The sequence below is a fragment of the Sapajus apella genome, unplaced genomic scaffold (genome assembly GCF_009761245.1).
Source record: "Sapajus apella isolate SASKATOON/1434 unplaced genomic scaffold, GSC_monkey_1.0 scaffold4, whole genome shotgun sequence".
Lineage (NCBI taxonomy): Eukaryota > Metazoa > Chordata > Mammalia > Primates > Cebidae > Sapajus > Sapajus apella.
In genome coordinates, this window is record NW_022436944.1 from 31243471 (window position 1) to 31268503 (window position 25033).

General features: G+C 43.9%; 1 protein-coding gene across 1 annotated transcript in view; it reads right to left on the reverse strand.

The window, feature by feature from the left end:
- Nucleotides 1-25033, reverse strand: part of EPHB1 (EPH receptor B1) — a 436638-nt gene that overhangs the window by 51450 nt on the left and 360155 nt on the right. The window contains exons 10-11 of the mRNA XM_032265843.1: nucleotides 20252-20374; nucleotides 7414-7661 (exon numbers count right to left, since the gene is read on the reverse strand). Coding sequence (XP_032121734.1) covers nucleotides 7414-7661; nucleotides 20252-20374 — 371 coding nt within the window. The remainder of the gene's footprint in view (nucleotides 1-7413; nucleotides 7662-20251; nucleotides 20375-25033) is intronic.

The following is a 25033-nucleotide window of genomic DNA, read 5'->3' on the forward strand; positions in this document are numbered from 1 at the left end:
CTTGTCAGTTTCCATCTGCTCCAGGCCAAGCCCCCGCTGCAACCTTCTCCCTCCCCCACTCCCATCCCCCATTCCTCTCCCTGAATTCTATTCTCTTCTCCTTGCCAAGCCCTGTCAATTTAATCTCCAAATTACATCTCAAACCCATCCACTTCTTTCCATCTCCACTACTGCCAGTCCAACCAAGTTGCCGTCATCCATCACCTGTAACAGCCTCTTCGCCCGCCCCCCAATCCATTCTCTCCAGCCAGAGCCATCTTTTAAAGACATAAATCAGGCCATGTCAGTCCCTGGCTCAAAAATATCTAATAGCCTCCCATTGCATTAAGGAAAATCTCCAAACTCCTTAGCACGGTCCAGGAGACCGCCTGGGATCAGCTACTGCCTTACCTTAGGCCACCGTCACTAACGTGCTAATGCCGCAGTGACTGGCACCCTTTTTTCTTTTCCAGGACAAACTCTTCCTGCCTTAGGGCCCTTAAACGTGCCATTCCCACTGTTTTCCCTCCAATAATCAACATCTACTTGGCCTTTAGTTCTCTGTTTAAATATCACTTTCTTAGAGAGAGGCATCCCTTTAACTATTCCCCTCCTTCAAATATGATTATCACAAATATGATGACTGTGTTTAGTGCATGCTCTTAGTTGTCTTCTTAGCACATATCACAAGTTTTAATTGTGTGTGTGTGTGTGTGTGTGTGTGTGTGTGTGTGTGACTGTCTCTGCTTCTCAAGTTTTTACTCTTTGAGGACAAGAACTCTCTTTTTTTGGTCACCATAGTATTATCAGTGCTGAAAACTTTAAGGTAGATAGAAAAATCTCAATAAACATAAATTGAATGAATGATGGATACATCTTTCCCTCTTTATAAAATCAAGCATGTAATGCACCTTCTCTGGGTAAACCCAGGGCTTTCAGCCTTGAGACTGCGATAATCATACCTGCCTCGTAGAACAGTGGGTCAGGAAAACCTCAGGCACAGTCTGGCACAGGCAACTCTCCTAATGAATGGGAGCTGTTGCTGCTCTTTCTCATGGCAACCTACAGTGCTGCCCTCACTCTAATCATTTGTGGGCTCAGGGTTTCTTTGGTGGATGTCCTCTCTCTGGTTAGACAACAGACTTTTCAGTGAATAAAACTGTGTCTTCCTCCTGTCTCCCCAAAGCTCCTGTGTCTTGACTTTGCACACACCAGTTAAATCAATAGACCCTAGGCCATGCTGCCAAGAACATAGTTTCCATCTAGTCCAGCCCCAGAAGCTCCCCAAAGGGCCGAGAGTTATGTTCTATGAGTAGAACACAGCCTAGTCATTAGAATGATCTGACCGGAGGAGAGCTGGAAGCAGGACACCTGGGGTCTAGTCTATGTTTACTGCTAAACACAGGCACTCGCCAAGGCAACCACACCCTGTGTCCCAGAGTCCTTATGTGAAATGCAGAAAGCACAGACAAGGAGAGGAGCTCCCATCATCGAACATCTATTGTATGCAAGATGTTACACAATGCACTCACATGCATATGCTCCTGCAAAAACATTTTCCATGCAAAAATAAGCAAGAAAAAATAAAAGACCTGTCATAAAAACACTCTACTTATGAGCAACAACAACAACAATCAAAAAGTCTGACAATGACTGCATGAACTGTTGGAAACTCTGTTCCTCATGCAAGATTGCAAACCTTGGATCCATGTTCTGGGGGCTATGCTCCCCGATCAATTGAAGGAATAGAGAAAATGGACTTCCTCTCCTCCTTCTGGAGATGTCTGCCAGTCGAAGGGTTCCCAAACACACTGTGTTTGACACACTCCAAGTTCCAGGCTGTTTCTAACTCTAACCTTAACCACCTCCTAACCTGCCCAGGAGATTGGATGTATGCTTTCTCCATAATAGATTCTTCTAAGCAACTTAAAAAGAAAGTACAGAGCTACTTTTTGGAAACTGACTGGTTTTCGGCATGTTGCCCATCTGTGAGAGCTGGATGTGCAGTGAGTGATGCGGTTCTTCCTCCTCACTGATACACTTCAATCAATACCTTATCAAGAAGTTAGCCAGGCTGTTGCTAGCACCTAGTGTTTTCTCAAGTAGGTCTCTGGGGATTTGCCCCTTCAGAAAGTTGTCATGCAACTTCCATCTATTACAGAGATGTTTCTCAGCCACAAGTCACATGCGTTGTATTTTTTCAATTCGGTGTATTATTTCCTCTCTGTAAGTGTACAGGCAACAGTGTCTACACATACAGAATGTCTCCCTAAAAAAGGTGGCATTTGGGGAGAGCACTGGGGTGGCTTAAACAACTTTGAGAAGAGTAATGTTGAAAGTGCATGCAGCAATGTGTCTACGTTTTTGCTTTAGGTCATTTAAGTCTTCGTAGAGCTTCTTTATGATCTGATTCGTTTTAAAAATTAGATTAGTTATCCTTATAGTTTCTGGGGTCAAAGAAAGAGAGAAACGATTAAAGGTCCAGGCTTTGGAGCCAGCAGACCTGATCTGGACCCAGGCTCTGCAGCTTAGTGGTTGTGTGGGCTTGGGCAAGTTACTTAACCTCCAAGCAGTGATTTCCACATCCATAAAATCAGAACATAGTGTCCATTCTTCATAGGGCTCTGCTGAGACTAAATGAGATAACACATATGAAGGGCCATAGCTCAGTGCCTTGTGGACTCCAAGACGGTAGCAATGATCCCTGCTAATATCAGCAGGGCCTTAGGAATGACTCACAAGTCAGTTCCCCTGTACCTCAGATGTGTGTGGTGAAAGAGACTGAGGACACCTGGGACCAGAACTCTGGGTTCTTATGGCTTCCTGGTGGGGAAAACATCCTGGGATCATTGTCCTTGGGGAGCCCAGTACACAGCACATGCTGAACTCAGCAGGTGACAGATAGGCATCTGTAATTGTAGTACATGGTTGAGACCTAACGATGCAAACCTAAAGTTTGGATCAATTAGTCATAAATGTTGGTAGCATCCATCACTTGACTTTTGAATGGCAAATACTTCACAGAATATGTTTTGATCCATAAAACTGGTCCTGTGCAGTAGGCAAGGCAGGCAATATTAAATTGTTTTCACAGACAAGATAAAGGAGGTCTAGAAAATGTAAGTGATCAGCCTTAAATCACTCTGTGGTTTTGAGTTATAACCATAATCAAAGTTCAGAATGGTAAATCACTTCTCCACTGATGGTCCATCACTGATCCACTGGTGATGGTGGCCTCAAACGCTGTGTGGAGAAGAAGGCTGGGCATAAGTTTTGCAGGGAGAAGAACCATGATTGATTAATGATGCTACTCTTATCTGGGTCTTCTAACTCCTGTCCTGTGCTTCTGCCACTAGAATATGCTGACTCTGCAATGGGCAAAACATTTTCTTTAGAAATCTTCAAGGGAACCACATAACAAGATGGGTAGGGTCACGTCTGTTGATTTCGTAAACTTGGTGAAATTTAAAGATAAAAACCTATTACCATTTTTTTCTGGCATGTTTAACTGTTATATGCTCAGGTGATTGCATAATTCTCCAAGAAGAACTTTTAGAGATATGAACAGCAACATTCAAAGATAAACAAGACAGAGAAAAGAAACCTAACTTATTTCTTAGTGACTTTGGGAAAGAACCTGGCTCCATGCTGAACGCATAGTAAAAATATAGTACAGAGAAGAAATACAGGTTTAGGTGAGGTGATTTAAACTTTCCTCCCTTCATGACGTGCTTTCTGCTGAAATTGCTTTTCTGCAAGCGCACTGAAGCCACTTGCTGGCCCTTATATTAGACAGGAAGGATTTAGGTATCTCAACTTTCATTGACAAATCCACTTTAGGAAATGAAACACTTATTTGATTTGTTTGACGAAAATGAATCATAGACTTTTTTCTAACTGAAAGGGACCTTTCAAGCTCATCTAGCTCAATGCCTTTAGTTTATAAATTGGGAAACTGAGTTAACAGATTTGCTCAAGGCCACAGGGTGACTCATAGCACAAACCAAAGCAGAACCTTGGTCTCAGGACTTCCAGTCTGGTGTTCTCTTCCTGATATCTGTGTTGCTACCTTCCAGTTTCAGCCCATCAGTGAGCTTCTCTGATGAGAGATGTTCTGTCTGACATTACTCAGTGAATTTCAAGAGCCTTCCAATTATGATTATTTGTGAAAGAACCAGCAGCAACCACAAATCCAAGCTTTAGGCAAGAAGGCCTATTGGAGCATATCAAGAACCATGTTAGCCAAGCCATGGGACACTGGTCATGGCTTCAGGAATTGTTCATAATATTAGGGAAGAGCCAACAGGTTGAATCCCTTGAATTTGAGTGCCAAGAAGGAAATATTTCATTACAGATTTATATGCTATGTAATCCAGGGCACAATCATTTTTAGAAAATGGATAACAACCATCTACTGAGCATGTGGTTGAAGAATAATGGCATCTCTCAGATGCTGATTCAGGGCTAGAGCTGTAGCCACTCTCCAAAGACACTACGACCAGTGGGAAAGGAGAAGTTGGAGGGGAGGAAAACAGTTGCAGAAACTGAGGCCTAATCCTTTTCCTTTCTTCTGAGTAGTGATCCTAAAATTATCCTACTTCCCAGAAGATGGACCCTGTAGAACTGAACTGATGACCTATTTTTCGATTTTATCAAGCAGCAGATACATCAATTAATGTTGCTATGCTCCAGGGTTTGGTAGTAAGGCTGAAATTAGATTTATAGATTACCTGCCTCCATGCAGTGTGAGGAGTCAGAAACGCTTCATTTCCCGCTCTCCTCCTGGCACTGCCTGCTCCCACCACTCCTTTTGTGCCTTGCCTGCTCCCCTGTTTTCCCATGCTCCTCTCTTGCCCCCAGGTTTTCTTCCCCTGCAAGCTCAGCTCATCATCACGAGAAATGCTGGTGTCCAACACGCCTCCGTGACCTGGGCCCCAAATGAAAACAGGCCCTAGGAAGAGCAGCAGTGTGGGGTTTCGATTTCCCACAGGCTCCTGAGAATGAATCTCCCTGTTCCCCTGCACAGTCCAGTGACAAAGTGTGATCACAGTCCCCAAATCAAGTAGTGGCTCTCTGTGAAATCCAGTCAGGTGACCGGTAGGAAATAAATGACTCCCAAAAGGGTCTTAACACTGGTTCCAGAAAATGCTTTTCTTTCTCACATTGCCTTTTATAATTGAGTTTATTCAAAATTGTCTATTCGACTCAACTTTATTCAACTATCTTCATGAGATCTCTGATCATAAATGAATGTCCCCAGGAAAGCATAGACAACGCCTTGCACTGACATGAGAGGGGCAGCAGCAAGGACAGAGAGTGAGAAATGACGTACACACAGGATGACTAGAGCTCTCATGCCACTCCCTAGCATTTTTCTTTGAGAAATAATTTTTCATTCAACTAGCATTTACCAGGTATGCAGTGTGCTAGGAACTAGAGTTTCCAAATACAAAGCATAAACCATACCTTCAAGGAGGCTGTCCTAGGCAAAGTACATGGGTCCAGTAATCTATATCAGTTGTCTTCCACCCCTGCAGCCCCAGAAAAACAAAAGCCACTACTGCCTAATGACCCAGAATGGGTGAAAAGTATGTTACTGTCATACAAAGGTAGCTTCAGTAGTGTGCTTCTAGACAAGCCTCCCAGCTACCCTTCCACACTACAGTCCCTAAGCTCTGTTTCTGAGTGCTGGAGCTACCATGCAGCTGCTGATATATTACCAAATAGGTCCACACTTACTTTGGCCTTCATATTTTGCCATTCCATCAGCCTACCTGCCTGCTTCCTCACTTGCCTGGCAAGTTCCTCATTCTCTAATATCAGATAAATTATTCCTCCTCTTTGAAGCCTTCCCTGGATTCTCCAGGAAGATTTGAGAACTTCACTTACTACATATGTACTTAACTCATGGAGAAAAAATATAAGATAGGCAAATGATTGCTAGAAGCTTTGGGCACTAGCAGAAGCAGGGGCTACATTTGTGGCAGGCTGTGCTCTCTAAGATGAACATAACGAAATCTCCCATCTATTATGTGTAAGATGACACTACATTGACGTCCCTTCATCAAAACATGGGGCCTGTTTTCTCCCCTTGTACCTGGGCCTGTCACTATGTTGGAAGTGACACTATGTGACTTCCTAGGCTAGGTCACTCAAGTGATACAGATTCCCCATTCTCCTCTTGGGACACTTTTTCTTGAGATCCAGCTTGCCCTAAGGAAGTCCAAGCAGGGCATGTAGGAAGGTGGCAGCTGATGGTCAGCACTGACCACATAATATTTGAATGAAGGAGCCTTCAGACAATTCTTCAGCCCTCAAGCTACTGCAACTGACTCCATGTGGATTAGAGGTGTCCCTCCAAAACCTTGCCCAAACTGCAGATTCACGAGCAAAATAAATAGTTTTTGTGCTAAGCCACTGTAGTCTTGGGGGTGATTTGTGATGTATCATTAGAGCAAGGTTTCCTTTATCTCTATAGGGACAGAATCCAGAACAGGGCCTGGCCAGAGCAGTGATCCCAGCAATGTTTCAATGGCTGACCCTTTAATCTGCAGCCACCGCTATTGTTTGGTTGCTTGGGTCATATGTGTAGCCAGCTGCTGGGTATCACCCTGAAGTCCTTGCTCAGAAGGCTCTGCCCATTCTTTGATGCTGCCCACTGGACCCTCTGCTCTCAGTTTCTGCTTCCTGGTTGAAACTGTCAGCTTCCACTCCCCCGATATCAGCGTCTTGGCCATTCTCATTCAGCCTTCCTCTAGGTGCCCTGTGATACCCTACAGAAATAAAAACGGTTCCATTGTGGGCCTGGCTCTACTTTGGGCATATTCTGACAATGATCCGTTACAGGTCTCCCAGCCAAAGGCCTTCAGCTACTCCCCACTTCTGCTGCAAGTTGGTTGGGAATCTTCACCAACCACAAAAATAACCCGTGGATGCTTGTGATGCAGTCTTCCCCTGCCCTGCCCGGAAGTGCCTCCTCAGAGGGCAGGTGGCCCAGGCATCAGGAAATGGCAACCCATTTTACTTCTGAACCTGTAAACGGAGAGAGCAGTCTGGGAGGGTGGCTGTGCTGGTGAAAGGCAGAGATGGCTGCGATGTTTCCATGAATCACACAGGGCTATGCAGCCGTCAAAAGTCTCTTCAATCTCTGTGATTCATGCAGATGCCAATGGCCATTCTTCGCCCCTCTTACTCATTTTATTCATCCAACAAGCATTTGTCAAGGTCCTGCTCCATGCCATCCTCCTCCTGAGGATCCCACAAGCCCTGTTTTGTTCTCTTCTTCTAGCAACAAATCTCTGCTAACAACTCCAATGCCCATTCACACTGGATTGGGCAATTCCTGAATGGTAGGTTGTGCTCAGGGAACCCCTCTCCCCAGCCACCATTCACCTGCATCCAAGTGCATCATCCAAGTCCCTGGGTTGCTCTTACCCTGAGGAAAGAATCCAAAGCACCATTCTCCATGAACTCTGTGATGATCATGACAGGCCGACTCTTGGTGACCACACCCTCCAGGCGAATGATGTTGGGATGGTCGAACTGACCCATGATGCTCGCCTCACTCAGAAAGTCCCGACGTTGCTTCTCCGAGTACCCTGCCTTCAGGGTCTTGATGGCCACGTAGATTTCCCTCTTGCCTGGCAGTTTCAAACGCCCTTTGTACACTTCTCCAAACTCTCCTGCAATAGCAAACATGCCATTAATATTCTCTTCCTTCTCAGTCTGTGGAACCAAGAGGGAAGGTATCTAATGGAGAACAATGGTGCTTCAAGTTGTGATTAAAATGGTGAAAATTGAAATAGTGTTCTCTCATTATGACTATATTGTCTTGGCTGTAACCAGTTTATGGCAAACACAAAAGGATTACTAAAGTACATTCCTCACCTTGGTTCTTAGAAATAGTTTGGCCAGCACTTTGGGAGGCCGAGGTGGGTGGATCACAAGGTCAAGAGTTTGAGACCAGCCTGGCCAAGATGGTGAAACCCTGTCTCTACTAAAAATACAAAAATTAGCTGGGTGTGGTGGCAGGCGCTTGTAATCCCAGCTACCTTGGGAGGCTGAGGCAGGAAAATCACTTGAACCTGGGAGGTGGAGGTTGCAGTGAGCCAAGATTGCACCACTGTACTCCAGCCTGGGCAACAAAGTGAGGCTCTGTCTCAAAATAAATAAATAAATCAGAAAAAGAAAAGAAATCGAGAAATAGTTTGGGTAATTAAAGTGGAATTTCAGAATACTGTATATGAGTTTGTTTCTCCCCACACTTAATTTTTCCATTGTGTCTAGCTGAATAATTGAAATGAAATGGTCAGTTTCATTTTGGCAGGATCATGATTCATTTTTAATGGATCCTGGTGCAAGAACATTCAGGGGTTAGAGGACATGTTCAGGTACTTTGGCCCTCTGGATGAGATGTGTACCATTTATGTTCCTACATTGCTGGGAAAGCATTTGTGTTTATTCAGTGCCCCAGTAAACAGACACTGAGGAGTTAGGAAGGGAAGAGGTTCACTTCTGAAACACAAAAGTGGAGGAAGCAGGATTGGGCAGAGAAAGCCCAAGATCACCATGCAAACCTGATGAAATCCCAGCTAACCCAAAAGGCAGAGCCAGAGCAGTTCCCATTGCAGAAGCAGCCAGGCCCTCACATTCCTGCCATGTCCAGTCACTGGTTACGGGCTGCTGGGAGGAGCTGGGCCTCTGCAGGAAAGCCAGGGCCACTCCTGAAGGCGCTGCAGCTGAAGGCTGCCAGCTAACTGCACTTTTGGCAGGGGAATAGCAAGTTATTTCTCCAAACAGATATGAGCCGCACACCTCCGTGCGTGCCACAGCATTGAAACATTTTCACAGTAAAGTCACCAAGAGTAAAAACAATTATGGTGACGCTATTGATAGCTGCCTAAAAAAAAAATAATCCGTTGAATCCTGTTTAATGTGATTTCAAAAGTTATTTTATGATTTAACTTGGCTTCGTAACTTCCGATTCTTTCATGTGAAGCAGTTAAGTGTCTCCTTGTAAGTGTGGCATGGAATGTATGTCAAAGGCCTGACAGGAGAAACATGGCTTTCTGCCAGGGGAACCTTCTCTCTCACTTTTCGCTCCTGGAAGAAAATGATGGAGAAACCTGTGAACAATCAGATAAATTTCTGGTCATATTAGAAAAGCCAGTAATTCCCTTCCTTTCCCTTTTCCCTTCCCTTCCCTTCCTTTCTCTTTTCTTTTCTTTTAGACAGAGCCTCACTATGTTGCCCATACTGGACTCAAGCTCCTCCATTAGGCGATCATGCTGCCTCAGCCTCCTGAGTAGATGGGACTACAGCTGTGCACCACTGCTCCTGGCTGCAACATTGATTTTCATATTGAATCACATGCTCTTTTGGTGAACTGCATGAGGTCAGACCAAGTCTCATTCATGTTTGTAGCTTGCACGTCCACTCCACTGTAGTGCCTGGCACAGAGCAGACATGCCAGTAAAAGTTGTCGTATCATATTTATTATCATATGCTTGGCTTTTGCCTTGCTCGCTCTTGGGTACAAACTGCTGAAGATTCTATCTTTGCTTTATCCAGAAGTAGAAGTACCACTATTTAAATTTGTGTGTTAAAAATATGTATGCTGCAGCATCATCTTCTATAAACGCACACTACAGTGGCTTAATTTATTTAGTAATTAAAATGAGTAAAATTTAAAGGAAAGTATGGGACAATACAGGCCTGTCACATACATGTTTATGTACATATATATGTGTATATATGTGAATGTATGTATATATGTGACTAGATATGGTTCTGCATGTATATATGTAGCATATATATAGCATATATATATAACACTATGAGATGAATGAAACAAATCACATATTTGATACGTATACTAATGGAAGAATATTGGTTAGTATTTCTTCCTTGTTGCCATAATAATGAGCTCTATTTTCTTCTAGGAAAAAGCCAGAGCTGACAGTTGAGGGTAAGGGTGTGCTAATATGCCTTTGTGGAGGAGGCAGTACACAAATATCTATTTATTAATCACCTACTATGTGCCAGGAACTGTGCTAGGCACTTTGTGTGACTTATTCAGTCCTCACAACACTCCTGTGAGTTAGGTGTTTCTATGGCCATTTAAATAATAGGGAAACTGAGGGACAAGGAAAACATGCCCCAGTCACACAGCTGGAGTCACAGCCAGGGTTGTTGCCCATGCCCATCTCTTCCTGCCACACGGCCTCTAACAGCTATGCCTCAGTTAGCAGGGCCACAGGCAATAAAGCTATATAGACATGAAATTACAGTTCAGGAACCATCATGCCCCAAGTGCGCAGGTTCAAACAAGTCATATATAGTGACTACCACAGCAACTCAATATCCAGGTGAGAGCAGAAGTGATACTGTTTCATAGGCAGATGTCATTCATGTAAGCCTCCTGCCAGGAGTCGGGTGGCATCAGAATTTGTAAATCAGTGTATTTATCAGTTTCACATATCAGTGTGTGGAGTTTACAAAAGTGCTCCAAGTGAATCTGACGTCCCCCACAACACACAGAAAGACTCCAGTCAAGAACTTCTGTTCTACCCCAGTGGTTCTTAAAGATGGCTGCCCAATGGAATCACCTGAAGAGACTTACAGAGTACAGAGGCCTGGACCTCACTGCAGAGATTCTGATGAATTGGTCTGGATATAGCCAGCACATTGACCTATTTAAAAGCCACCCAAAGGATTGGTTACATAATTTGCAGAGCATGGTGCAAAGTAAAAGTGCAGCATTCTTTGTTCAAAAATTATTGAGAATTTCAATACTGTGACAGCAGAGCTTTAAACCAAGTGCAGGCCCCTCTCAACATGGGGTCCCGTGCAAATGCACCAGTCACAGGTCCACAAAGCCAGGCCTGGCTGTCCCAGTGATTCTCACATGCTGCTCAGGCTGAAAACCATAGGCTTAAACCATCCAAGCACTTTTCAAATGAACTTGTGACCTGCCAAAAGCCATGGCGTACCTGAAATTTATCTCTGTACTTCCGAATACTAAGGAAAGCACACATATAGGCTGCCTCATACTGCACCGGGCCTGGCATATAATGTGGTTTTTATAGATGTAAGAGGAGAAAAAGAAGAAAAGAAGGAAGGAAGAAATCAATGGAGATGGTATGGACTACTTTTAGAAAGTTGTAAAAACTAAGATTAAAAATTAAATAACATTTTTCCAATTAGAAAAGTAGTTTGATGGAATCAAACTACTTTTGGCTTCAAGTCTAAAACTGACTGGTCTTCAAGTCTAAAAACTCACCATACAGTTTTTTTAAATTATAAAATATAAACATGCCCTCTTTGGGTAGGGCATGGTGGGCTTTGTGGTTGGTTACCTTCATGGTCATGGCGTCGCTGCTCTCAGAAATCTGCTCTGCAGTGACTTAAAGAATGGTAATTCTTTAAAAGAATGATAATTCTGTAAAAAGAGCTCCTTTCCCGTCTGGCAAAGAAATGTCTTCATATTCTCCAAGCCAGGAGGTTTTCAAAGCACTAACTGCAAAGGATGCCACTTAATATCTAATCCTCACTAGGAGATTATGTTCACCCCTGTAACTAAGTAGCCCCCTGAGTGCAGTTGGGAGGAAAATTGGTAGTGAATGGAGGAAGAAGCTCCACGTCTACCGCCAAATCACACCTGAGTCATTGGATGTTGGCGGACCCTTCATTTCTCCAGAACTTAGCTTTCTCGTTGCTATTCAACCAAAAGAAGTGACTGACTGTCTTGCCTAACTAACAAGGTGTTGAGAGAAGTCTAGGAGAAGGTGCTTTGTAAACCACAAACTGTTGGAAACAATTGTGGGTGGTTATTTACTTATTTATTTTTTGAGATAGAGTCTCGCCATGTCACCCAGGATGAAGTGCAGTGGCGTGATCTCGGCTCACTGTAACCTCTGCCTCCTGGGATCAAGCGATTCTCTCCTCTGCCTCAGCCTCCTGAGTAGCTGGGATTACAGGCACCCACCACCGTGCCCAGCTAATTTTTGTATTTTTAGTAGAGACGGGGTTTCACTATGTTGGCCAGGCTGGTCTTGAACTCCTGACCTCGTGATCCACCCACCTTGGCCTCCCAACGTGCTGGGATTACAGGCGTGAGCCACCATGCCCAGCCTTTATTTTTTTTTAGCCAGAGTCTCACTGTGTTGCCCAGGCTGGAGTACAGTGGTGCGATTTTGGCTCGCGGCCACCTCCATTCCTGGGTTCAAGCAATTCTCCTGCCTCAGCCTCCCAAGTAGCTGGTATTACAGGTGTGCATCACCACTCCCGGCTAATTTTTGTCTTTTCAGCAGAGATGGGGTTTCCTCATGTTGGCCAGGCTGTTCTCGAACTCCTGACGTCAGGTGATCTGCCCACCTTGGCCTCCCAAAGTGTTGGGATTACAGGCATGGGCCACTGCACCAGGCCTATTTTAAAAACACAAAGTAGAAGTAGGTAGTGTAGTGGGGAGTGCAGAGTGGGGGCCTCATTGGAGGAGAAAAGAGAGGAAAAGTAGGTTTCTCCAGCCTTGTGAGACTTATGGTGACTGATCTAAGACATACCAGAGCTTTTTGGCAGGGGTCATGGCAAAGTTTCCCTGCCAGGTGCCGGGGCATGGAAGGTGTCTCCAAATAAGCCTAGGATGCTAAAGTCTGGGGTTTCTGGCCTTTGAGCACACACAGCCAATAGCCTTATAGACAGGTGGGAGTTGATGGGCATATTGCTATTATTAATAACAGGAAATCAAGACCCGGTGTCACTTACAATCTAAGAAATTGCTATCACCTGTGATCTTTGACTTTGGTTTAATATAGCACCTTCAAGAAATTATTTTTGCTTTTTGATAATTTTCCTGAAATTAAGGGCCAGGACTTGATGTCTGTAGTACTTTGATTTGCCATCACCTGAACTCTAAAGAGCTTCCTTTCACATGAGCTCCAAATCATGTCCATGTTTTCATTTTTAATAAAACTTCATAATACCTAGAAAATATTTCCAGCAATTCAAGAGTTAACATTATATTTAAGACAGATGCTTATAGGAAATGCTTATGCTGGGTAGTGGTTGTGGCTAATTCTTTTCATGCAGATTCTTTATTGATAGTAAATACAACCAGCCTAATTTTGGTCCTACTGGACTTTGATTGGCACACATCTTTGCGACTGACCTTGGATCCCCTCCTATGGACAAACATCTACTTGATTTGGACCCAGATCCAGCTGTAGGGAGGTCTAGCGGCGAATATGCTCAGCAGTGGTTCTCAAACTGTGGTTCCTGATCAGCAGCATCAGTATCACCTAGGAAGTTGTTAGAAAATGCACATTCCCAAACTCCACCTAGACCCACAGCATCAAAAGCTCAGTAGATGGGGCCTGTGGCTTGGGTTTTGGCAGCCTCCAGGCGATTCTGATGCCTGCCTCATAGGTTTGAGAACCATGGCCCTCAAGGCTGTCGGCTGAGGGTAATTTAACAAATTCCTATGCGTTTCCTCCCAGACAGCTGCTGAAATTATTCCCTACAAGTTTCAGCTCCTTGCCATTCCTCTTTCCTACCTTCCTTGACAAAATGAGGAAGAGAGAAAAAGTGGTTCAGCAGCATTAAATGCCTCAACTATTAAATGTAAAATCAGAAGAAAAGAATTCTCAATTTTTGAAAAGAAACATTCACCTGCCAGCAGGTATTTCAAGCAGTAGCTGCTGGTTATGCAAGCAGCTCAAATCTACACACAACTGCACTTTTTTTTTTAAAAGCAGCATTTTGAAGTCAAAAACTGCCTTGGGGGAAAAAAAAGGAAAGCAGAGCTTCTAGTTACTAATTCAAGCTTACACCAGAAATGGAATGTTTTAAGAATACATTTAAACTAGGTTTTAAAGTATGATTTCAGGCAAGTTTTAACACACTAGCCTGTGCAAGATAAGTGAGTTGTGGCTAAACCAGGGAGAGCAGAACCATAGTACACATCCACCACTTCCTGACCCTGCACGGAGGACAGACATTATTAGTTGACCACAACCATCCTCACCCTTTCATCAGAGTTCCTCAGATACTCATTACTAGGCCACTGGAGTTGGCACATGAGATGGAACCTGCTTGACATCCACTGTATTCACAATACTTAAAATCGAGAGAAAATGATTTCCTCTTTTCTTGCAGCTTTTTATAGTTATTAGACAACTGCATACCTATAAATCACATATGTCTGTATATACATCTGTATCCACAGCAATGAGAGTGGCAGCTAGCCACTCTGTAACTGTCTGCAACAGCCCAAGGTTCCATTCACATGAGGGTTACATTCTCCAGATCTAGATCAGCTCTAGCTGGGTTTAAATTCTAGTTCTATCACAAACTCAACTGGCAGCACACACTTTGGCAAGCTATCCTCTGAATGTTGATTTCCTTACCAGTTACAAGAAAATATACATGCATACACATACATATGCACTAACTCACAGAGCACTGAGAGAGTTAAATGAGACAATGCTTGTGAAGAATGTAGAGTATTGTCAGATACACGGTGAGTGTTCAAGACACGCCAGCTACTTTGACCATGTTCCTGGAGACACGTCTGTGATTCCCTCTCCTAGAAATGCTTCTTGCTCTAACTTCTATTCAGTGTGCGCTACCCTCATGCTGCCCATCTGTACTCTGAATGATGCCAGGACTGTCAAATTCGCAAGTGACCTTTCTGCCAAACCATCCCCAAGAAAACCAGGGCCTTTGTTGGCCTCACAGATGATTCCATCCCCATCCGCACTTATCACACATTCCCTCATCCCAACTATTCTCGCCAGCCCTTTCACTGCAAGCTTCCTTCTTCCAGATGATCATCCATTCCTGGAAATTTTGAATCAATAGCTGCTAAAGTCAGAAGAGAATGTATTTATTAATTAAAATACTAATGGCACGTCTTTTTCCGCTAACAACTTCTGGTGGCACCTTCACCTGCATTGGCATGCACTGACAGTCATGCTTGGGCTGTTGACTACAGTTATTCAGGTTTCACACTGCACAGCCCAGGAGTGCCATTCCAGCTGCAGAGCCCTGGCTCATGCTCTGGGCAAGTCTACTAATCAAACTGACTAGAATTAACCAATGCATGGGAATTGACTTATGAGATGATGCCTATTAGACTCATGGTAACAATAAGCTGATATTTTCTGAAGATACCAGGGTGAACTGCTGTCTTCTGTAAAGATGCTTCAATTACTCTCAGTATCTGCAGGGAGAAGAGGAAGGGTCAGCTTTCCTTCACTCCACTGGGCCACTGGGCCACTGGGTCACTTTCAGAGCATCAAATGACTCATGATCTCACACCATGTCTCCAGTCTCTCTTCATTCTCCTAAACACTACCTAATTCTCCATATTTTTAGCACTGCCATGTTCTCCCTCCAAGGACCTACTTTCGTTTGCCACATACAACAAATTGAGCACTTAAGTGCCACGCACTAGTCCAGGTACCAGACCAACAAAACGCATACATTCCCTTGTTCCCATGGAACTTTGAGACTTGTGAGGAAAGATGGACATCAAACAAATAATTACTTCGTAATTAATGATTTATTATTGTCTTCTTGGGCAGCATCACACCTGGCTCAATATTATTATCTTTTCATTTCTTTGATCAACATTTGCAACAGCTTTAGGAGAAACTCTGGCAGTCCATGCAATTCTTCAGCCTTGCAGTTTCTTAATTTTCCTCCATGGGTCTTCACTCACATGCACAACTGCCATTCCCCACACCCTGGATGCCAGGCAGCCTCACTCTCCCGTAACCCGATGCCCCTCATTTCGGGTCACAGCCTCTATGCTACCAGTTCCCATCAACTCCATGCACCAAGCCCACTAGTCACTACATTCATCACATTCATTTGGGTATATACCAGTGTGGATAAATTTAGTCACTTAAATACAGCCTCGATCCTAGCATCAACCCTCTCAAAGCCTCTCCATGCCATCTAAGCAAAACCCTATAGCTGGTTTTCACACCTCCAAGGTTTGGCCCATCCTTTGCCATCACCCTTTTCCAGTCCGATCCAAACACAGCATTTATAAGATTCAGCTCCCTAGAGCCTTGGTCCTTTCACCCACCCTGGTATGAAACCTGTTTTCTATGGGATAAAATTCATATGGCAGCCTCTGGATCTCTAGATCTTGGTCTGATTCTTCAGATTTAGTGTTCAATACTTACCCACAGGAAATCCCTCCCTAGCAATCTTCTTTTCCCTTGTTCACAGGATGTGCCACATAATGTCGGTCCATCCAAAGCCTCTGCAACCTCAGGGGCCACTTTCTTGCCTCTTCCCTGAGTCCTCGCCTGCCATCACAACCTCTCTCCCATCTCCAGGGCTACACAATCTCTGGGCCCTCATCTGTGCTGCCTTCCTCTCACTGAGTGGCACTGAATGTCTGTGCATTAGGCAATAACCCCTGCATGGCAGGACTTGTTAGGCAATGAGTGTATTTTTCCAGCATCTCCCTCTTACAGTCACAGGCACAAAAGCACTGTTTAATGAATAAAGATCTTTCTGAACTCTAAACTTAATCCCTCTTGCAACAAGCCTTCTCCTCTGGCTCTATATCTGGCAGACGCAGGATAGTTCTTCTGAAACCTCTTTGAAATAACTTTATGTAGTCTGGGGGATGGGGGTGTGCTGATAAGTGTTCAACTATCAGCTCAGCAAGGAAGGAAGGAAGGAGGAAAGAGGGAGGGAGGGAGGGAAGGAAGGGTGGGAGGAAAGGAGGGAGGGATGAAAGGAAGGGAGGGAGGGAGAGAGGGAGGGAGGAGTGGAGGAAGGGAAGGAGGGAGGGAGGGAGGAAGGAAGGAAGGAATGAAAGGATTCATGATTTGTAGCATTTGTCAGTTCCCATAGTGTGAACAGGGAATACTCCCACTATGGTTGATGTCAAGAAGAGAGAAAAGGAAAGAAAGAAAGAAAAGAAAGAAAAGAAAGGAAGGAAGGAAGGAAGGAAGGGAGGGAGGGAGGGAGGGAGGAAGGAAGGGAGGGAACAAAGAAATGAACAGAGAGCAGGCTCATGATGTGTAGCATTTGCTAGTTCCCATAGTGTAAATACTCCTACTATAGCTGATGTCAAGCTACCAACATGATGTCACTAAACATGGGGCTAGAAACAGATGTGCATAATTGGCTCTTGCAAGCTACTGCAGGCTGTCCAGCACAACACTGCTGGAAGGTCATGTTCATTTTCCTTCTTAGATCATTTAGTTTTCCTCTTCTGTCACTGTCTCATTCTCTCATATGCTTCATAAAAACTTACTTTTTCTACTAGTGTTTATCTTTGAAGGCTCAGGCCAAAGGTCATTCTTTGCAGAGCCTTCCTGCTATGCCCAGCCCCTCCCAGAACAGCAAGCTGGATGCTGCTCTGTGCTGGCCCCACACTTTGCATAACACATGCCTGTGTGGATGGTGTGAAATAATTAACTGTTACTGGCCTGATTTTCCCACTAAATCTGTCAGACCTCTGAGTCTATTTATTCGCCTCTGCATGTCCAGCATGTTAAGAAGTATTCAGTAAAAGCTTGAGGGAAGAAGAGGAGGGAGAGAAGAGAGAGGAAGGGCGAGAGAAAAAAATAAAAGGATAACAGCCAGACGCGGTGGCTCACACCTGTAACCCTAGCACTTTGGGAGGCCAAGGTGGGCGGACCACGAGGTCAGAAAATCGAGGCCATCCTGGCCAACATGATGAAACCCCGTCTCTACTAAAAATATAAAAATTAGCAGGGTATGGTGGTGCATGCCTGTAGTCCCAGCTACTCAAGAGGCTGAGGCAAAAGAATTGCTTGCACTCGGCAGGTGGAGGCTGCAGTGAGCCGTGGTCGTGCCATTGCGCTCCAGCCTGGCGACAGTGCGAGGCTCTGTCTCAAATAACAACAAAACGAAACAAAAGAATAAATGACTTCCGGTTCTTCTTTTCAGGTTTTGCAACCCAAGCTTTCCCCTTGCTTCAAGTATTTCAAGTGGCTAAAAGAAACATTGCCAGTTACATGGTATAAATCTTACCTTAACAAATTCCTTGCTTTTGAAACAATTTGACTTTCATACCAGCTCTTTTAGTACCGAAGAGTCAGCCTCAGTGGGGCAAGGTATGAGAGAAATGAGAGTGATGACAGAGGAGAAATGGACCTGGAGAAAATTTGCTTCCCTGCAGGAGTGTCTTCTGTTAAAATTGCATGAAGTTATGCATAGTAAGATAATATCCATGGGGATTCACTCTGGGATATTCTGAATTACAAGGAGATGGGTCTCTGCTAGAGAGTGTTCAACAGTAACTGGGCAGAGGTCTTTATACCATGCTACTGGGCATCACAGAAACTACCAAATGCATCATTTCTCCCCAATACCATGTGAGTCATGGAGAGGACTGCACCTTCTCTGAGCAGAATGCACAGACATGACAGCACTGGCAAATGCTATGCACAAATGGAGGTGAGGGATGGGGCAGAACTATCAATTGTCCTTTTATGAGTATCCAGCAGCTGGTGAGCTCACCCCAAATTGTAAGTATCCAGCAGGGTCATAAAGTGAGAAGGCTCTTTACTCCTCTCCTGACAAAGGCAGGCAGGGGGGTGCTGATGTGTGCTCCCTGGGACAAAATACAGTCCAGAACACATCACTCTAAGCACACGACATAAATAACAACATTAAAGTCACTAGCACCATTACCACAAGCCATAACAACAATTAATAACGTGAGCAAACAGAGGACAGGCCTGAAAGCCTGCCTCCCCAACACTTTCAAGTTTACTGGAGAAATCTGAGCCCCTAAGAGTTATCCAATTTATCTGGTACCTAGCCTTCCAAGGCATGATCCTTAAATATGTCAGCATCTAAAGAGGAAGAGAAAATTATCTGCACAGAAGTGAAAGTCATGGTTCAGTAACATACTTAATGAAAAAGTCAATGGGAAATATGTATAAACTCATGTGGATATGATTCTGGTGACCCAGCTGAAACTCCTGAGGGGTTGGCGGGAACAGGTGGTGTGTCATTTCCCGGCACCCACCACAGTGATGCTGAAAAAAGTGTGAGGACGAAGCTCTTGAAGAGAGAAACCAGAGCAGGAAGATGGCAGCCTAATGGGGCAGACTCTCAAATGTGACTTCCAATTTCACAGATGGCTTTTTGACCCCTGAGTGCATTAAGAGAGCAGTGAACAGAAGGATGGTGACATTCCCCCTAAAGATAATATATGAAGTAGCTGCAAGACTTTGACTAAACATATTTTATTGAGTTAAAATATTGAGAGAGGCAATTCCATAGCTTTCCCAATAATGACATGAATAAAGCACTTCTAGGTCCAAGAACCTAAAAAAGATGACAGCACATTAATGAAGAGAGCTCGGACAATGGCTAAGAAGAACTGAAGAGGAAGAAAAGATGAACAATGTTGTAGAAGAAAATAAAACAAATTTAACACATCTTTTAGGAAGGTTCACAAGAGGCAAGAATGAGGTTTTCTTTTAGTGATATTTTGAGATGTGTTATCTTATTTACATTAATAAGGCTGGGTTCATTACCAAACTGACTCAACTAACTAACTCATTAAAGGAGGATGAAAATTCTAGGTCAGTCTTAGGTATGATTTCCTGAGAGCAACTCAGGCAGTGAGTTTTACGCTGGACTGGGTTTCTATTCCAGGCAGGTAGATGAATGAGGGCACACACATTTCTTGAGAGTGAAATTTGTCTTATGTTGTTACCAGCTATACCATAGACTTTTCTGTTAAAAAAAAAAAAAAAGAAAAGAAAAAAGCTATAGGTCGACTTTCTTCGGGAAACAGTGGTTTCTCTTCTAATCATCTTCAAATTCATGTATATAGGAAATGGAGACCTTAAAGTATGGCAAGATATCCTGACTTTAAGCCATTGAGATATCATTGTTAGTAAGTGGAATACTACAAATGTATATTTCTTTCAAAGCCTTCTCAACTAAATACCTTCTGCCCCTCTCCTTATCTGCATTTGGTGGTCCATTTCCAGTTATTTCTGAATCTATAAAACCGCAGCTGACTTTTCTGCAACAGCAGACAAGCTTGGCCACCATGGTCAAGGTCCCCAAAGATCCCAAATGATGTTCTCTCTCTGTCCTAGATACACATGGAGATAGTTCAGACTCATCTTCTGAGGAGAAAGTAGGTAGAAACTCTCTTCCTAATGGGATGAATTTTCATACTGAAAGAGGACATCTAGAGTGGTGGGAAGAAGATGTCTGGACACCAGGAGGACAGAAACAAGACAGGGGATAGCCATACCTGCTCCGATGACCTCTTCAATTTTCACAAAAGATACATCAATCTCCTTGGCAAACTCCCGGACAGCTTCGTTGGGATCCTCATAAGTGAAGGGGTCAATGTAGATCTTCATCCCTGGAGAGCCTTGTTGGAGGAGATAAGCAGGGTTAACATCCCAAAGAGGACACAGTTGTCATTCAGCACTGCTGATGTCCCCAGCACCAAGGGCATTCCTGGGCGGAGCTCTCCTACGCCCCAGGCTATAGCCGTCCTCTACGTCTCCTCTCTTGCTGGGCCTCCCCATCTCCCTTCCTTCTAGGCCATTCTAGTCTGATTCTCTGTCCTCTACTTCTCCTCCATATTTTCTTCTTTTTTTATAAGCTGTTGATGAAATGTGGAGCAGATTACTTATAAGTGACAGATCGGGACCAGTTCCCACACCGGGCGCTCACAGAAGGCAAGGAAGCTGATTGATGCCAACCAAATGCATTAGCAGAAAAGTGGTGGTAAAATGGTAGGGTAGATATCAATATTTATCAACTTGACAACTTTCCTGAGTGGAGGCCACTGTTAAGGTTATAACTGACGGCTGTGGTGCAGGGCTGCAAGAGGGATGACGATGGATTTTTTTTTTAAAAGAGAGAAATTGCCATGAGAAAAATCTCAGGATGGAAGTGCCAAGATGGTATACCAGAAGAGAAAATGTGAAGAAAGCTTATAAAATGCTCATAGAGAAAAGAGCAAAGTCTACATGGAAAAAATGAGGCGGTATGAAAGAAAAATGGTGATTGAATCTTCATGCCTTCAGACACACTGAAGTATGAAAAACAAATAAAATGGTGAATGAGAAATACATAAAGGAATATAGACCTTGTCACCGATGTACACAGTGGCAAGATAAATAGGTGTGCATGGGGACAAAGTAGAGAATTGTCATTGCAGAAAAAATACATTCGAAAAGTAGAGGAGAGGGAACAAAAAAAAGTAATGGAACCCAAGAAATGAATGCATTCATTCACAATGTAATTTTTCAACACGTTTGATGTGCCATTAGGCAAAGTACAGGAATTGTTTTTATGGCGGTGGGTGGTGGAAATGCTGGGGCTTGGAAGGCCAAATGACATGGTCTGGTATCACAGCCTTGGGAAGAGTAGGGGCCTTCTCGGCCAGGTACTGCTGTCTCATTCATGAAGACAGTCAGGTCAGCAGGGGCAGGCAAGCCTACAAAAGCCACCTTGCTCTAGGTTCAGTGACTGGGATCTAAGGCTGAGGTTGGGCCTCAGGTTTCGTGAGCTCTTTCTTAGCACCTGGCCCCCATCATGTCCCCCACCCCTCACCACACACAGTAGCTTGTTCCCTTGTGACCCCCAGCTCTAGGTTTTTTATTTTGAGACAGTCTTACTCTGTCACCCAGGCTAGAGTATGCAATCTCGGCTCACTGCAACTTCTGCCTCCTAGGTTGAAGTAATTCTCTACCTCAGCCTCCAGAGTAGCTGGGATTACAGGCACCCGCCACCCAGCTATTTTGTTGTTTTTGTATTTTTAGTAGAGACAGAGTTTCACCATCTTGCCAGGCTGGTCTTGAACTCCTGACCTTATGATCAACTGGCCTCAGCCTCCCAAAGTGCTGGGATTACAGGAGTGAGCCACTGTGCCCAGCCTAGTTTTGACATTTTCCATTCAAAAAATTCCTGATGGCTCTATAGCTCCCCTAAACTGGTGTTGCTTGGTCATCAATCCAGGCAAGGACTGGAAATACTAGAGCATAATCCAAAGGAAGACAGAAGATACAGCAAACCATTGAGGGGATTATTTTTTAAGACAAGGAGGGCCAGGTGTCCTGCCCAAAAGAACATTTTTTTTTCTCCTGAGTCATTAAGTAAAAATCTCTTGTTTCAGACTTGTCCATATCATTCTAGGGGGCTCCTTGAAAGCTTTGGGAGGACACTGACTTTGGAATATATAGACCGAAATTTGGACAAAGCAAACTGAGAGATCCTCATGTTTATGTAGAACGATCTAGTCCCTAGGACAGGGTATGAGGCATATGTGTGTGTAGGAAGAGGCTTCTGCTTTAATAACAGTGGACCAAGAGAAAAGCAGAGATGGGGTGCCAGGCCTTTTTCATTTGTTATAGAGAACCAGGGTAAGAACAGCCAAGCCAGATTGGAAGCATATAGAGAACACAGGTCAGCATCTCCAGGCCACCCTATCTTACCTTGGGCTCACCTAGAAGCAGTCCTTGAGACAAGATTTTTGAAAGCAAGTGGCTTATCTGGGTGGTGATCCCAAGAAGTATCTGAGATGAGAAGGGAAGTAAGATAGGGAAAGGAAGGCAGCCTGTAAGAGGCACGCTCTCAAGCCATTGTGGGTCATTGAGCAGGCCTAATTCCGCTGAGATTCACATCTAAACAATGTATAGGTGAGCACATGCTTCACAGCTGGCCCGTCCTGGGGTCAAGAGAGCTGTGATATTTCCACACAATTGGTCAGAGGCTGCTTGTCCTGCTGTACAGGTGGGCAGGGAGGCTCCAGGGCCAGAGAAAGCAGTCAGGCAAAGAAACACAGATGCCGCAGGTGGAAGTCAGCCACTGTGTGACTGGCAGCAACAGATGCACTCAGAATGCAAAAGGGACAGCAGGTCAGTGTCAACAAGCTGTGATTTCTCCCAAATTCTGTGCTGTGGTGAGAGGAGGTAAAGAGCCCAGGTGCTGGGACCCACAGATGAGGTGAGGACCCCAAAACCTTTTATTAGCCCTGTATAATGTGACAAGTTGGTACACATCTCTTAGCGTGGTTTTCTCCTCTGCCAATGAGGGAGGTAACACCTCCCTCCCAAGGTGACTGTGAGATTGACGAACAGATTGCTGACGACATACCTAGCATAGTGTCCGAAGTACAGTGATGACTCACTGATTGATAGACTTGTTATATCATCAGTAAATTGTTCTAGGAAGTGTTTGGCAAGGTAGGAAGAGGAAGCAAGCAGAGGGTGGGCAGTGGGGGTTGTAAGCCGCTTAGGGTTATATTAGTTTCTTTAAAAATAACTACCTTGTTATTTTAGATCAAGGGCTTTTGAACGATGTATGCTAAGCTGTCCTACAGGAACTCTTCCATGGAAACTAATTAAACAATCTACAATATGCGGTAATGAATGGTTTGCAAGTAAAGACATACATAAGGATGAATGGGAAAGGATTCTGAGTTAATGAGTTTTACAGATATTGGCCCCAATCAGTTCAAGGAAAGAGCTATTCCCAGAAGGGAAAGGGCTCATCTCTTAATGGTGCCAGGATTCTTTCAGGCCAGTAATGTGAAAATAAGTGCACACACATGGAAGAAAGTCTGCACTGTGAAGGTGGGTGCAGTTTACTAACAAAGAGAGGTCTGCTGCTCTGCTGGCTTGTAGAATTGAGAAGTATGTATGTACGTGTGTACGTGTGAGCACACACATATATGTGATGGTACAGCTGCTGTTCTGTGGTCATGGGCTTTGGTGTCACTGAGGCCATTCACCAGAAGCCAAGGAGTCTGCCTGGGGTAGTGATGTAATGTCAATTTAGAACATCTGTATGACTGCATCTATGCAACAATTAGACTCAGTATGCATTTTCCCTGAAACTGAGGAAAGCATTGTCACATTGAAGAAGGGAAACTGAAGAAGCGAATCATCTAACAAATGGCTCAAACTCAATGGCTTTGTCCTAAGGTCTGATAGGGTGGGATGAGAAGGTGGCCCTGGTGTTGCACCTCTTAGGGGGGCAGGAGTCTGTGTTCTAAATCAGGAGAGTGACTCGGTTGAGCGTCCTCAGCCAAGCATGTGAAGGTTCCCCCTGCATCCACCTCATCTCAGAATGGCACATCTTCTTAGACCTCTCTCCTGCAGTACAGCTAGCCTTTCCAAATCTTAGACGATGATGAGGAGAAAAAATGCCGTTAGCTAGGCAGAACAGGTCATTTGTCTTTTGGCTCATTTTGTGTTTCTGCATAAATCCTACATCAGCCTGTTCCTGCTCCCACTTGCCAGTGAACAGTTTTTAATTATCAGGAAAATGGTGTTTAGTGCAATGAATCATCAGACAGTGAACAAGGAATTCAAGTCAGCTACAGAGTCAGGCACAGCCAAACATTTGGAGACAGGGCTCAGAAAATGTTCTCAGATTTGTGAGTGTTGGGGAAATATTATTAGTGGCAGTGATAATAATATCAGATGTAATAGATCCCTATAATGTAAAGCATTTTAGAGTAATCTGTGCAATGCTTTATATTAACACTATTGCAAATATAAATATTGTTAACATATTTATATTTTATAGTCTCCAATTATTTTCATCGTAGGTTACATACCTTTGGTACAAAAATGTTATGTATGGATTTAAACTGCTGATTATTAGTACCTCAAAAGAGAGAAAAATCTTTAACTTTATGTTCTTCTAATTTATTTAGTTCAATGAAAGATCTAATTTGCAGACATGTATGTTCTTTGACCTCAAAATTCACTTATGCTATAGCTAGGATTAACTACAGCCTTAGAGGACCATGGTGTCAGGAGAATTATTGAATCTTAAACATGAACCAAGCCTTTAAATATATTAGGTTTGGGGAGAAATGATTTAGCCATTGTCCAGAACCTTCTTGCATGGAATGGAGTAGTTCTTGAAGCAGAAGAAACCTCTGACCATTGTCAGAGACCCCACATCAGTAGATCAGGATGCTCTCAAAGGTGAAAAGGATGGGACAAACTCTGGGGATGTCTCAGATACGTAGAGTGTATTCAAAAAGTCACGGAGACCCTTTACAAGT